The following is a 16,661-nucleotide window of genomic DNA, read 5'->3' as shown; positions in this document are numbered from 1 at the left end:
ACATTGTTGCTAGCAAATAAGTGCACAGTTTTTTTTTCGCTCAACAAAAAGAAGTACTGTTTACGTCTTATAAATTCCTTACATTAATAGTTTCGTTAGTCTTCTGAACATACAAATGCTATATGCACATTCTATGCTATGTTTATTATGTTTTGTAAAAGAAAATATTATCCCTCGTCGGAAGTACAATTGAAGCTACCCATACAAACACCGGGATAAACATTTGTGGTTAATAGAATTTAACATTTTCAATTCAAGAAAAATTTTGTGTTCTATTTATGATTGAAAATAACTTTAATTTAACATTATTAGCTACATTTTGATAATTCCACGCCTTTCTAACAGTGTCCGTGAGCTGGTAATTTGAGTTCGCATTCTTTGAGTTCGATAAAAATGTAAAGTATCATCAATTAATCAATAAGAGAGTGAAGTTATTTTGTTTTTAGATGTTGTAAGATCTACCAATTACTAATATTTTGCTAACATTAGTTCTGAACGAAATCATAGGTAATAACATTAGAACAGAAAATATGGCCAAAGTCGTATTACTGTAAAAAAGAACGAAGTAATTAAAATTAATGCCGAAATGCGGATATTCCACGGTATATAACCAGACGTGCTTTACTTACGTCTCAAATTAATCTTCATTTTTTCCTAAGTTTATCTTATTATTTTTATATTTATATTTATGAAAAACTTCTTGAAAATTTTATCATCTCAGCTGGAAATTCCATACTAATAATCTTAGTCTTAAAAATTTGCTCAAACGTATCTTCGATTTCTTATAAACAGGATTGGAATTGTGAAACCTCTTCACTTAACTGACTGCTTTTAAGATAAACTGTGTTCTTGTTATCCCTTCAGGAATAATATTATTAGAAGAAATAATATGGACTATAATTTTTGATTTTTGGACACAAGCTTTAGAATAAATCATTCTACAATTTGTTCTTCAAATTCTACAAAGGATAACACAGTTTGTAATGCAATATCTTCCATGAATATTAAAGCATTTTTTAAATAAGGCACTAATTTCATAGGTTATTTAATAACCTTTCTGAAAATTGTTACACTCGAAAATCAACACAATTCATTTTTAAATATAGTCATTTAAAAATGCTCCGTTTCTGTACCAACATGTTTCAAAATTTTCCCCTTAAGATTAACGGGGTTTAGTTGTCTAATCTAAGGCTTTCTTAATGTAATACTATCTACTTTAAAGCAAACATACTACCGGTCTGCTTCCACTGTACATTGGCTTAAGAAGTTGTACGTCACAATCGTTAATTTGTTGCTTTTCTCTTTTCTTTATTTAGCTTAACTGATGTAAAAATATCATTTTAAATTGTTCTTGAACAATCAACATGAGTAAAAAAGTGTAATCGATAAACATATTGCATAGTTTCATGCGTTTTGCAACACGGACGAGGATTATGTGTTGGTTTTACGCAATTTGCTTTTATCCTTTCCCGCACGCCTGGACATTTATTTCGTTTTGATCACCTTTTTAGCTTTTATTTCTATTTATTTAAGTTCATTATAATGTGTTTTATAATAATTGAACATGTTGATATCATTTAAATTTCTTACATATTTTAATGGGATGATCGTACATTTGTACCTCGAGTGCCGTCGCGGTAGGTCAGTTTTTACTGATATGAGCCGAGGTGGAATAAAACTTTGTTCGAGCGGACTTTTCGACACTTGATCGTCCACGCGATCATAGAAACCTTTAGTAGGTTTCCCTTACTGGTAACATTGGAGTTTAGAGGCCTTACCTTGGGTAGGGGAGCATAACTAAACTCTTTAAATGAGAAGTCGATAGATGTTGGATGGGCATAGTCCTATCCTGACAGTCCGAACGAATATGACTTGCCATGGTCGGAATTGGTTTTATTTATACTCAATGGATTTCGTACATTTGGTTTTGGAATGTGTTTTTGTCCTAATTAAAGGTTATTGATATGAGGTGCAATTTATACATTGTATCTGAGTGAGGTGTCTGTCAATTTGTGCCTATGTAGCGCTATTAGTGTTTTTACGAAGGTTCTGGAAAGTTTCAACTGTTCCAGCCAAAGAACGGTGGGTTCGTCGATCTTTGCCTACACTGCGCCTTTAGCAATAAGTTGCTATGCGTTCTCGGTTTATCCACTTTGCTGCAGTAACGATTGAATTGCTTATGTTGCGCGTTTCGGTTGTTTTCGATAAATGTGTCTCAATGGTTTTTTCTATGGACAGTATGGTCTAGGTATGTTGCTATGGTGTGGATTGATTTGCTGATGTAATATAATGAATGTGTTGCAATAGTGTGATTTGGCTTTCCGAAGTGTGTTACAATGTCTCTATAGCTGATAGTGTCGTTTATAATAAGTTCTGTTTAGCAGATATGCTACAATCTTCTTCTTCTTTTGGCTCAACAACCGTTGTCGGTCAAGGCCTGCCTGTACCACTTGTGGGCTTGACTTTCAGTGACTTATGATCCCCCCATAGCAGGATAGTCAGTCCTACGTATGGCGGCACGGTCCATTTGGGGTATGAACCAATGACGGGCATTTTGTTAAGTCGTACGTGTTGACGACAGTACTACGAGACCGGCTAATGTTAGCTATTGCAAAATGTTTAATAATGCGATACTTACTATCTCTCGATGTATCTGAAGGTCTAAAGTCATACATACTGAAAATGCCCCATGCTACAATATGTTCTTTTAATAATAATACTCACATTGGCGTGCAAGTAATAACGATTTTTAGTTTTGTTTTTATTTAGAGGTGATCGATAAATGTGGCATGAGCCTATTTGATACTTTTCTAAACTGAAAAGTTAACTTTTCGTATGGACGTTCCATTAGAGCAGACTTTTTTTATACACCACGTTCAATTGTTAACAAGTGTGTGAGTGTAATCAAAACATGAATTTGTAGTAAAAAGTAAATATTGCTTTCTCTATGCATGTTTTTTTCAATTTACTTAAAACGCTTAAAATATGTTTTTCCATTTTATTTTTTGCTATTTGTTTTCAGTTTTTACTAAATTGTTGTTTTTTACTCTCATATAAAAAAAAATTAAAATATTTTTAAGATATTTTTACTTTTGCCATATTCACTTACGTGTTTAGCTACTTTACTTAGTGCATACCTTTAATAGTGTACGCATTAACAATTGACTCACGGCTCCTAATGACGTAAGAGTTTTTAAAATGCATACTCTTTACTTCCAACTGTTGGTGCCGATTGCATACTTTCAGGAGTATTTTTGGGTACATACAATCCTTCCACAAAGCAGCGGCTTGTTTGGCCCCGTTTGCTAACAAGGCACACTCCGTCAGCGGGGTGCAGTGGGCCATGCCGAACCAGTTGGCTTTACCCAAACCGACCGAAAACGACACCGGGCAACAAATCGACCAACAAGAACAGAACAGTGGTACCGATATGTATACTTTTTTGGAAAATGTTTTGTTCTGTTTTTTTTCTTATTGGACTCGGTCGTTCGGTGCTATCTTACAAAGCGGATGCCAGATGCCTCAGGGCCATCATTAGAGCTCATACACACTCACACACACACACACACTCATACAGAGAGCCAGAACGGGCTCGTCTGGGCCAACGACCAAGTAATGAATGATCCGTTCTTTTTACAAGCTGGAACACTCTCGACCCTCTCGCTTCCCCTATTACACCGAGTGCCCTTCCCTCGTGCTTGTAATGGGAGGGAGAAGAGGATCGATTCTGAAACGAGGGCTGTCGTGTCGTGGTCCATGGTTACACTCACAACACACTGCAGCAAGTGGCGCTGCTCTGGAGAAACAAGAAAAAGAAGGACCCCGGGATCTTTGGGCAAGGACGTCCAAACGGGGTTTAGCTTGTGATTCGGCCGGGTACGTCATAATCTTTGTAATCGGCTGTGGTTACTCCGTCGAGCCGGCAGCCCAACACGCTCCTGTCACAGCAGCAGCAGCAGCAGCAGGTTGCGCGGGCAAAAGATGGATAGCCCCTAAATCATCCGGCCATCAGTTTATCGAAGCCCGGTCAAGAAGTGGCTGACCCTTCTTCTGTGTTTTTATCCCCTTTGTTTTCGGTCCGCTCAGGTCCAATAATCCCTCATTACGGTGTGTGTATGTGTGTGTGTGTCAGTTGTACCGTAGCGGATGGGGCATGGCACATACGCGCCCCAAGAGGCTGCCAGTTGCGATAGTTTAGCTCCGTGTGCTGCTCGACCGGCTCATCACAACCGCAAACGAGGGAGGAAAATGTGCAAAAAGCCGCAAGCTCTGCTATTCCGACCGTTGCAGGATGCAAAAAAAAGAAGAAGTAGGGAGGCAACACAAGGAGGCAACATAAAACAGTTGCCACCCGCGTGCAAGGCGGGGTGAGGAGGCAGCAAATTTAAAGGGATTCCTTTATTAGCATAGATATCTGTAGGTAGTGCGCACAGCGTGCCAGCGTCCCTCCCTAGCCAGTAGCCCCTAGCCGCCCACTCATCCTCTCGTTTTCCTCTCCACATCCTCCTCCCCCCCCCTCCCACTCCCCCTTTGTACCGTCCGGGTGCCGGCTGGCTCGTAAAGTAAAAGCCAACATTTTGCTATGACGTGGGTTAAATAAACCATCATTTCGACTCCACGGCCACTCTCTCGCGTCTGGGGCCGCCCGGCTGCGTCATGCGACTACCCATTCCTCATTACGCCCCCACCCCGTCCTACACACACACACACACACACACATACACAGACACACAGGGACATTCCGAAACGAGCGAATCTTATCAACAGAAGCTTTCGCACCGTGCCATTCACTGCCACAGGAGCGCAAAAATGAATGAACATCTCCGCTGTGTGCTGCGGATTGCCTATCTTTCTCGCTGTTCGCGCTCTCTCTCTCTCTCTCTCTCTCTCTCTCTCTCTCTCTCTCTCTCTCACACACACACACACACACATACGGTATTTCTTTCTCGCTTTATTGAGCCAGGGCAAGGTGCACCAATGTCCTACTTTCGTGCGCAGCGGTCCAAACGGTCCATAAAGCGTGACACACACACACACACTCACATAGAGACAGACCCCGCAGGGTGGTAAAATATTGCTTTTCATCCCATTTTCCCTTTCTGTTGCCTGTCTGTTGCCCTTGCGCTGCACGCCAACGCTACGCGCCCGTGCTACGAAAACCAAACGCGATAACCGGCTGCTAACCTTGGTGGGTTCGTCTTTGCAGGCAGCAGTAGAATCCTGCAGAGGAGATGGAGCCGAGGGAAGAGGGAAGAATTTCGTCTTCGTCGTCTGGGTGGCCCAGGTTTAACTTTGGTCCCAATTCGTTCTGGAACAACCGTCCCTGCTTCGTGCCCAACGTGAATGCTCCTTTACACCAGTAACCGGCAAACCAATTCGTACGCCGGTATGCGTTGTGCGTTCCTATGTGTGCATGTGTGTGTGTGTGTGTGCGTGCGTGTGTGCGAGGTAAACATTTGCCCATATGCCACCACCATCCCCGGGGTGGCAGTGGTTCGCCTAACCTTTCCTACGGGCGACTGTGCTGATTTCGACACTTTTCCTCTTGGACCGATAAACTTTGCCGAAGCAGCCGAATTGGACGAGTGTGTTTCGAGTGTGTGCGTGTGTGTGTGTGCCGTCGGAGATTTCGGGCTGCTCATGAAGGACATCTCAAATTTAATTTGGAAATAGATGAATTGTTTGACGTTTGCTTAAGTCAAACAGGGTGAACGTGCCCCGCAGTTCAGCAGTGTGTTGAATGTCGTTCAATAAATCTAATCCTCCCGCACCTTCTACCACCCTAGGAGGGGGGGGGGATGGCTAGGAGGTCGGGGGCTCGTTGAGTCTGCAGCAGCGCATCCCACCCGCCAATCGACGGGGCGTGCACGGAAGCGTGGGAGTGCCAGACGCTCGGCAGGCAAAACGGTAGCATATCTTTTTTCCATTTTTATGCTTCACACTTTAGTGCGTTTTCCCCCAAATATCAAATCTTCTTGAACCATTCGCTCCCCGCCTTTAACGATCCCCCCCCCCCCTCAGGCATAGAGAGGAGAAGCAACAATAATAATAATAAAAAAAAAACAGCTGGAAACAAATGTGCAGCCTGCTAATAATTTTACGACGCAAAAACTGGCACTCACTCGAATAAAACCACGGCGACCACGGTGACCACGGGTGGGCAGGACTGGCCCTCCGGAAAGCGATGCAAAAGACTGTAAAAATCAAATTCGTTTCAATGTGCACCAGTTTTCAAGCTGATTGATACACCTCGTCTATTGGTTATGCAAGATGGGGCAGAAGTTTAATTGGACGCACTAGAGAGGAAGTATAAGCATTCGAAATAGTTCGAGATGTTCTTTAAAGCGCCTCCACACACGCAACCTCATGTGGAGCGCAAAAGTGGAGCGGAAACACTTTGAAATTGCACCACATAGAGTTAAATGTACCATTAAATGAGCCAATCTCAACAAGGTTTAATGACGCTCCGGAACAAATGCATCGAGCGTGGGGGGGGGGGAAGTGCTGCTCGTTTTGATTGTACTTGGTCCTTGTGAAGCGTGGGTGAAGCGAATCCTGGTTTTACAACGTTGACTGTTGAGATCGATCTCCCAGAGTCAATGACATCGAAACTCGTAGCATGGGCTCTAGTTAAAAATAGTTTCCAGTTGGTGGCTAACGTTCGCTAACAATGTTTGTATCGCACAAGACGAGCTCAACAAACTACAAATATTGCGTTCGAGATTGCTTATTTACTGTCTTATGGAACTGTGACGTTACCTGGGACATAAAAAAAACACCTTCTAGAGATTTGTTATTGCGGAATTGTTGGCGGATGTATCTTTGCATTCAAGAAAATGTCTCATATCGTTTAAAGCATGTCCATGCCACATTTAATTCCATCACAGATTTGTTGGATGTGTGTAGAATTAGAGAAGACAACCCATGATAGAAATTAACACTAAGCAGATTCACAGTCCTTGGAATGTAAAGAAGATATCATTTGAATTTGGATGGATACAAATAACTAGACGGGATATGGAACTAAAACGTAGTTGATGTTGACATAGGCAATGCTTGACATCAGATATATGATCAGAATAGGTTCACGGATATTAGAAAGAAATCAATACAGAAAAATGAGTACTAATGTACGACGTAGATGATAGAACACAATCGATGGATGTATGACAGAATCTTGTTGGTATTTAGAAACAGATACAGTGTTTCCCACGATGTATTCGTTGGTTCCCGTAATTTGGTAATTTGTTTGTCGCTCGTCTCACGATTTATTCATCGTATCTCGTAGATTTTTCGTTCGTTCCCACGATTTATTGGTATCGTCCCATTGGACATCAATATAATGTAATAATCAATGTAATGGAATCCAAACATTCTGAGAATTGCTTAAAAATCGTGAGAACACACCAAAAAAATATGGGATGTAACTAAAACAATCGAATATAAGATAATTGAGATATAACCCGCTATGGACTTCAAAGCTAAAAGCACATCATGTCAAGATGGCTTCATGAAGAAAACATGACATTTCTCAGGATAAAGAGGATTATTTAGATGGCTTCCTGTATTTGTAGAGTTTATTTGCAATTCTTATAAGATCAATTCAATAAGATCTTATCTTAAAATCCAACGTTCGTCTTTGCAAGCCTTTTGGGTTTTTTTAATGTAATGAATTCGGCGAAATTTATAAAAGTTTTCGCTGGCAGTTGCTATCTGGTTAGAGGCTGCGGTCCAATTTGTAGGTGATGCGTTCCGCAGTATATTCATGACATTGGTTAAGATATGGCGGACGGTTATATCAATGCCACAGAAACTGTATAGCGATGGGCTGAATTTGGCAATGAAAAAAAATGTGAGCTAGCCAAGTATGTCCAAACCGAAGACGTGATAGCACTCTTTGATCTTGGTGTGATGGATGGTCTCTCTATGCTGATGTTATGGTTTTGATGGTTCTCAGGAAAGAGCGGCCGCTGTTAATCCAATAACCGCTCCAACTATTGATTGGCGATGATTATGATTATCTACAGGGCAGGTTATTACATCCTGCGTTAGCTAGCCCATCTGCTATTTCGTTTACGCGAATACCGGCGTGACCAGGAATCCAGCAGAAGGTGACTTGGGAGGAAATCGATACATTGCTAAGCAGTTAAATGATCGTGTCACGGGTGTTTCTAGATTCAAGTGCCCAAAGGACTGTCAATGAAGATCACGTTGGGTTTATTGCTGCATGATTTTTTTTTTTTTTGCGTTGGGTTGCTGCTGTTGTGAAGATTTAGGCATGGCAGCCTGATGGCACTATTTTTGATGCTGGAGTAGATTTCACAGCCGGTGGAAATGGTACTGATTTGTCGGTGTAGATCAGATGGTGGTTGTGGTATTAGTTTGATGACTTAAGGGAGAATTTTTTTGAGTTAGTGTGACGAAATCGGTGTTTGCCCTATGGATAAAGGCATCGGTCTTGATATTTTTCTCAATCGTTCGTTCTGCAGCTGATGCTAATTTGTCGTTTATGATGTGGTCGAAAGGTTGAAGTCCACTTTCACACAGAAGGCGAACTCATTGATCTGAACTTCCAACTTCAAAATAAAACGGTTAACGGGAATAAGTTTGGTATGGAGATCTCACACCTTATACTCACACTGACATAATTAAATCCACGATCCTCGAGCCAGATATCAGGCGACCGCTCAGTCCCATTATCATTTAACCTAACACTGATCCTATTAGCATTTGTCATCTTCAAGTATAATTTTTCATGTTTGATAATTTACAAAAAAAATGTTGGATTCTAACTAACTTATTTTTTTTTCTATTTCATTTAAATTTGAAAAACTTATTTTTTTTTAACCCAGCAAATTAAAGACAAACAAAGATAGTCAAGCTAAAGATCAGAATGATTGTCCTCTTCTTATATCTTTTCAAACTCCAACAGCAATAAGCTTTATTTTATCTGATAAGAGTATGGGGTGAAGATACTTAAGATTTTCCACCACATAGTATATACACTCGGTATGATATTCCACGGCCAAATATATTGGAATCTAAACAAGCTCAATTTTCCTTTCCATTGTTGGGAGAAGTCCTGACCAACACAGGAGTTTTTATTGTTGTATTAAATTTAAATCTATAAATTTAGATTTTTTAAAGCTTTTTTTGGTGTTCAACGTCTTATTATGTCTGGCTATGTCTTATTATTTATATTTTGACATTTTCACTTTAAAAAAAAATCGGGTTAACTTACTCCTCATTGTCTGTTCTATTATCACTATGAACATTAAAACAAAAAAGTAAATTATTTGCAACAAACATAAGAAATACATTTGGCTATGAAAATGAGAATTGTGATAAAATGTGTCTAACTTATAGGGCAATGTTTTGTGCTGACCCCATAGAGATATGCAGAGTGTTCAAGTTAATTTTGACAATTTCATTTTAGCTCATAGATCGGGTTTCACTCGACATATCAACACAAGCTTAACAGCCTTAATCGAAAGCTGGTAATTATCCGATAAAATCCGTTTGAATTGTGAAATTGCATGACATGCATCATGATTGTCCGCGAGAAGCAACAGTTTCGGGACAAAATAAAGGCTGCGCTGTTTTACATGAAAACCATGAAAACGATTCGGAATGACAAGGAAAACTAAACTTAATCAGAGGTTTTGTGGGAGTTTTAGAATCAGACTCATTCCCATCAGACGATTGGAATGAGTTCATACCGACGCTTCCAGGACCAATCTGCGATCAGGGCCTCAAACTGAATGTGAATGGCTACCGAAAGCTTCTGTAAATTGTAGTACAGTCATAGATTACAAAATTGGCCAATGGTAGGCCGTTTGTGTGGTGGTAACGCACGATACTTTGCCATGCCATGTTGCCAAATGCCAAACCACAACGAGAGAATTCAGAGAAAATTCACCATATTCGATCTGCTAACTTCCCGGAACTTGAAACCCTTTGTTTATTTTATTTTTGGCGACGTTGAATGAGGTATCAGTAGATCGTCCAGCAACAATAAAGCGCAATTAGTCGTTCAAATTAAATCCGTGTACGTGGTCTTTCTCAGGGTGGCGGTAGCCAGTTTTGGGTCCTAGTTCCCGAACCAGATACTGACCATCATTGATGCAGATAGTGATTATTTTGAAGGATTCGTGTAAAAAATATATTTAAATATCCTTCGTACAACTTTTTTACAAATCTTTTTTGTTTCTTCAAGAATATAAACATAATTCTTGTGAAAATAGAGAACTGTCAAATGTATCATGACCGTATGTTAAACTACACCAGATTTTCCAGGTGTGCTATGTGCTCGCAAATGTTCCATCTTTACCTGATTCAGTTGAGATTTGAGCCATTCTAGGAGACAAACAGACATAATCGAATGGTTCCGATTAAAGCAATGGAACCAAATAATTAATTATATATTCATAAAACGTGATAAACAAGCAATCAGACACTTTTCGAAAATTAAAAACTTTTCAGTAACGATCATCACGAACATCAACACTCCTCTGTGGACTATATTCAATATCAAATATTTAATTTATTTGGATTGTTTGCCTTGATGATTAAGCAATGATTAAACTTGATTTAAAATCTGATTGTGTTTAATTAGGTAAAGACTGTTCCTGTTAAAATGCGTAAGTTTAATAGTTCAGGATTTTACGATTTCCAAAAATATATAAAAAGGTATATGTATGTAATAATAATGATAATGAGAGATAGATTGTTTAATATGCAATTCTATTTTAGTACTTTCGAACAGAGATAATATCAGAATACTCGCGGGAGGAGGAGAGAAGGCCAAAGGGGAAGAACAAAAATGTGGAATGGTGAACAAAGTGATGACAAACGATGTAAACAGGACAGAAATGGATCACAGCTTGCATATCTAGTACGCCGATGGAAGCGATGTGAGGACGGGGGAATAAGGATCTGCAAGGGACATACATAGGAATGCGGAAAAGTAACAAAGGCGAAACAATGCTATGCAGAAAACAGACCTCCAATAAAAGTGGCCTGGGCTCTAATGCAACGAATTTACAATGTTTCAAGAACAATAATCGAACCACGCTCCTTATATGAAGGGAGATTATTAGTGGGAAACCTAAAACAACGATTACTTCTTTGGTTCAACAGCCGTTATCGGCCACGGCCTGCCTGTACCATTTGTGGGCTTGGCTTTCATTGACTTATTTTTGTTATGCGTGCTGAAAAACTCGAATAACCAGACAATTCTCGCACACTTGATAATAGAGCGCACAAGACCACAATAGAGATACATAAAACACGACGGGTCGCGAATATCACTCGTCATTCGCCGGATGAGACCCTAGGTCTTCATATCCCGGCCAAAGATGTCATCACAGTGAACATTGAAAATAAGCTTAGAACCCAAAAGAACCACAAGATCCCGATTAATGAATCATTGGAGATTTATAAATCTATGGAGATTTATCTTTATGGATTTATACATCTTTAGAGACAGGACATTCTAGATTTTAATGACTCCCCGCCGACGTTTCAGATAAATAAATCTCAGTAAAAGGTTCTTTAAGTACAACAGTACTATAGAAATGCTCCGCCTATTAACCTATATTAACGTTTTCTATCGGTATGAACAACTCACCCTATCAAAAAGCTGACAGCATGCTGTCAATTCATCAAGAAAGGTTTAACAAATAGTTTGCCATCCTCTTGACGCCTTTAATAGTACGACTATCGAAGATCTTATGTGCCTCAAAAGTAATCTCCAATAGGTAATTCGGGGTAATTGGTGAGGTCGGCATATCTTGTCCAATCATGATGCTGGTATAAGTAGTGAGCAATATTTAATTGAAAGGTCAATCGTAAACATTCGGAACATCTTATACAAGTTTGAATGGCTACTCAGTCGATGGGCAAACCCAATAACGATGGAGGTTTAAACTCTGATATACAGCCGTTGAGTTGCACAAACAACAAAAAAGCTTTACCGACGTGGCCATCGCACCAAGCCACACTCGAAATTTGCTGCTAAAAATGGCGAAATCAAACGATCGCTCCTGGCAACGGATAGACAGCGTACAGCGTTGCCTTAGTAGGCGCTTGATAGGGCTGTTCACGGCGAATAGCTGCCATTACATAAAATAAATTACAATTAAAGATTCCACCGAAACCCATTTACTTACCACCCCCAAAACTTGTGTTCGATTTCATGCTCGCTCCCCGCATGCTGCTCACAACTGATCCTTTCGCTCTCTTTCTCTTTCTTTCTTCTCTCTCTCTCTCTCTCTCTCTCTCTCTCTCTCTCTCTCTCTCTCTCTCTCTCTCTTTCACACACACATACTATTTTTCGCTACAGCACACATGTACACGCACAGAAGCGAGCGCGAATGACACCGGACGCCGGCCGTCAGCATCCGAGCCACGGAGCAGCAGCAGCAGCTCGACCATGGCCACCATCTCCCTGAAGGGTAGCAAGACCTGGCCATCGATACTGCAGCGGATCGACGCGAAGGGCCGCACGTACAGCTTCGTCGTGCCGACCATCACTACCACCTCACCCACCCCGACGACTCCCGCGCTGCCTCCGACCCCGCGCCCGGAAACGGGTGCGGCAATTCACAGGTACACGCTAGTGATGGGAACAATTAAGTTTTGGACGAAATTCTGATTAGCTCCGAATTTTTGTGGAATCGATTTCAGATAGTAGTTCAGAAATCAGTCTCTTGAATCGGTTCCGGAAACGGAATTGGCTCCGGAAGCGGAATCTGCTCCGGAATCGGCTTCAGCTACGAGATCGGATTCGGTTCCGGAATCTCCATGAGAATGGATCGTTTTCAATTACATTTAAATCCTTTGCGGCTTATTAAATAGGAGTCGAAGCATCCGGTACATTCGGACAAAACCCATGGGATTATTTTGACCGTTTGAGTATCAGATTTAAAGCTGGAGATGACCAAACCCAGTCATCGTGGGGTTAGTCACCGTGTTGATGCCTCCACACCCTCTCGCCACCTCAATTTGGGCTCCATAGCAATTGGACTAATGATGGGAAAAATGATGTTTTCGTCGGAATCGATTCCGAGTTGCTTCGAAGTTTTCTGCAATCAATTCCAGATAGTAGATCGGCTAGAGTTAGCCGGTCTCATTGTACAGTCGTCAACTCATACGACTTAACAACATGCCCGTCATGGGTTCAAGCCCCAACTAGACCGTGCCGCCATACGTGGGGCTGACTATCCTGCTATGGGGGGGTAATCCAAAAGTCACTGAAAGCCAACCCCACAAGTGGTACAGGCAGGCCTTGACCGACAACGGTTGTTGAGCCAAAAGAAGAAGAAGAAGAAGATCGGCTAGAATCAGTTTCCATTCGGAGTCAGTTTCGGCATCTCCAAAAGAATGGGCATTTGGGTCCAATGACGCTACGTATTGATAGCCGCAAAGAATCAAAATTTGCTTGTAAACGATCCATTCTCATGATTCCCGGACTGATTTTGCTTCTAAAACTTCTTATTTCAATTCAAGAACTGATTCTCATTCCGGAGCTTATTCCATTTCTGGAGTGAATCCTTATTCCGTTACCGAATTAAATTGTGATTCCCAGGACATTTCCGATTCCGGAGCCGATTCCGCGGTCAGAATCCGGAAGTCGGCTCCGGAATTGATTCCGAACATGGGATCAGAATCGGGTCGGTCTGATTCCGAGCTCCCACTACCAAATTGGACTAAAAATCAAAATTATCTTACCGTAAGACCAGATAGGGTAAAATACACATCGAAATGAACTATTTGACGGAATATGGAGATTCCGTTTCCTATTCCCAAGCCAATTGTAATTCCAGAGTCGATTCTAATTCCGGAACCGAGTCCAATTTCGGAACTGAGTCCGATTCTGGAGCCGATTCCGATTTCAATCCTGGAATCGTAATCGGAATCGATTTCTGAGACGGAATCGGAATTGAAATCGATTCCGATTCTGAATCCGGAACCGAATCCGGAGCCGATTTTGATTTCAATTCTGGATTCGTAATCAGAATCGATCCTGGAAACAGAATCAGAATTGGAATCGATTCCGATTCTGATTCCGGAACCGAATCCGGAGCCAATTTCGATTTCAATTCTGAAATCGGTATTGTAATCAATTCTAGAGACGAAATCGGAGTTAGATTCGATTCCGGTGACGGAATCGGAATCGAGTAGTTCCGATACCGAGCTTGCACCACTAGTACACACACACAAAGGGGAAATTACCAAATGTTCCGATTTTCGTTTACACTCGAGTCACACCCAAAAGCCTCCGCGAGCCCCAAATTCAAGGTCAACGACAGGTCACACGGACACTAATCACTTCTTGCTTGGTGTGTGTGTTTTTTTTTCCACAGAGCTACCGCTCCCAGTTGTCGGCCAACGGAAGGACACGAGACGGCAACGGGGTGTGGTGTGGCGACAGGAACCACTTCCACCACCATCACCACCACCACCACCACCAGCACCACCACCACGACGACAACAGCGACGACAGCGGCGACGAATGGCGGTGCGGGCATTATCGCGAACGTGACCTGCAACGAGCACGGCTGCCTGTCCGGGCAGGCCGCCGCGAAAGCGTCCACCCTGCGCCGCCACTACTACCCGGAAGGGTCGTGGGGCTGGGTGGTGCTGGCGGTCGGCACACTGCAAGCCATCCTCAACCACGGCGTGCAGCTGTCCGGGCCGCTCTATCTGCTACCGGCGGGCGAGCGCTTCCACCAGCCGGCCGTCAACAGTTGCGGTAAGTCGTGGAGACGATGGACGTTTTTTTTTTTAAGTTTTTCTTTCCACCCAGAGAAGGGAGAAAAAACTCTGTCACCACGCGAGGCGTGACAGGTGGTACACAGACGTTCCTGTTTGTGTGTTATTTTACTTTGCTGTTTAAATCGGGACAGGACACCGGATACCAAGCGGATACACAACGTTAACGATTGAACGATTTGTTTGTGTGTGGCTCTAGCGAACAGAAAAGAAAAGAAAAAAACAGACAGCAGAAAGGAGCACAGCAGCATCCATTTTTGTGTAACACGATACCCAAGATGTTGGACGACCTGGTTAAGGGGTTTCCCATCCCCTTAATGCTTTTCGAATGCATCGAAGGTGGCAAAACATGGCAAAACACAACCCAACACATGCGCGCGGCTTTTATTATCCATAGCTTTTCGAAGCAATTTGCATGTTTATTATCTTGTTGTAACGCGGGCGTATGCTGCGGCTGCTGTGCTGCTTCGCGTTGTCACCACGCGCGCATCAGCAGTGTCTTTAGCGGTGGCATTTTTTGCATATTTTTTTATATTTTTTATTTTTATTTTTTTGTATGCTATCCTCCTGCACTCATCATGTTTGATTTTTCATACATTTTTTGATTGCAGTTTTATATCATAAACACACATACATACACTGTATCCTGATCTGATGCCATCTTTTGCTTGGTTTGTTTTACATCCTTTCCTGAATTTGTCCATGCCAACGAGAGAGTTTTCCATACGGTTGGGGACCTTACTCAAGGGGAGAACGAGAATGGCAGCGGATAAACCTTAAGATTAGTATGTGTGTGTGTGCAGCTGCATCTGTTATCAGACTCAGGGAAGGGGCAAGCACATTTGCAGTCACATCCCTTGCTGGCGGTGAAAAGCCGCCCGACTTTACGGGTTCTCACTTTGCATCACTAGCCTTTTCCCCATCGGTATGTCTGTCCCTGTCCGTCTCGATGCTTACCGCTGCAAGCTTGTGTGTGTTTTTCTTTTACTTGAAACTCATCATACTCGATCACTTGACTTCAAAGCTTCACTGGCGCGTGTGTGTGTGTTTTTTTTTCTCTCTCTCTGCTTAAGTCTAAATACTGGACACTCTCGGTTCGGTGAACATCGCTTGGTAACGTTAATAGTATGGTTGTTCGTTTCTTGGCTGTTTGGCGAGGCTTCAGCGGTCGAAGATTCTTTGTTACTCGCTCGCAGAAACGTTGTCAATATTCACTCACTTGTAGCAACAACAAAAAGGCATAATAAATACGCTACAGTCGCGTGTGGTTTTGGACTGGGCTTACCGAGCAATTACGATTTTGCTTGCCCCCGGTCAAACAACATAACTGAATCCCTTTTTCGTGAGCACAAGAATGCGCGGAAAAGCTAGCCGGAATATGCGTTTGTGTATGAGTGTATTAGAATGTAAGCGAAATAGTGGCTACCTTTGGTACATCTGGCTTGCCTAATTGTCTCACGGTTGCCTTTCAAGCCCCTTTTTATGCCGTGGAGTGTCATGCGATCGTACAATTAGTATTAGTCTATCTACTCGGAATGACACCACAGTCAGGCCGCAAGGCGACACCGTTTGTGCTCCGATTGATCATCAGCGGAGGTGCTATACGTCTTTATGTGTGTGTTGAGATTTTGATTTCAGATTTACGACCAGTGCTGCAAAACGTCACCGCCAATGTCATACATAAAGCTGACTGAAACAAAATGCATGTCAGCGTCACGTACTTAATTGAGATAATCAGTGGTGATACTCGAAACGATTGGTGTGGTCAATGCATGACAATCGTGACATTTTTGCGACCAACGCTTGATCATCACAATGTCATGACTTTTTTCTTACTATGATAAGTGCTGCAAAATTTCACTAACGTAGTCATGACAAATTTCGAC

At 42.0% G+C, this 16,661-nt stretch overlaps 1 protein-coding gene across 4 annotated transcripts in view; it reads left to right on the top strand.

Annotated features, from left to right (window-relative positions):
• The window catches only part of LOC121588047 (monocarboxylate transporter 12-like), a 129,043-nt gene that overhangs the window by 3,229 nt on the left and 109,153 nt on the right, over positions 1-16,661 (top strand). For all 4 annotated transcript variants that reach the window (XM_041905630.1, XM_041905613.1, XM_041905622.1 and 1 more), the window contains 2 exons: positions 12,344-12,609; positions 14,367-14,755. In XM_041905630.1, the coding sequence (XP_041761564.1) occupies positions 12,434-12,609; positions 14,367-14,755 (565 nt within the window). In that variant the 5' untranslated portion in view covers positions 12,344-12,433. The remainder of the gene's footprint in view (positions 1-12,343; positions 12,610-14,366; positions 14,756-16,661) is intronic.

Source organism: Anopheles merus, chromosome X (genome assembly GCF_017562075.2).
Source record: "Anopheles merus strain MAF chromosome X, AmerM5.1, whole genome shotgun sequence".
Lineage (NCBI taxonomy): Eukaryota > Metazoa > Arthropoda > Insecta > Diptera > Culicidae > Anopheles > Anopheles merus.
Note: the sequence above shows the minus strand (reverse complement) of the source record. Positions and strands in the feature narration are given on the sequence as shown.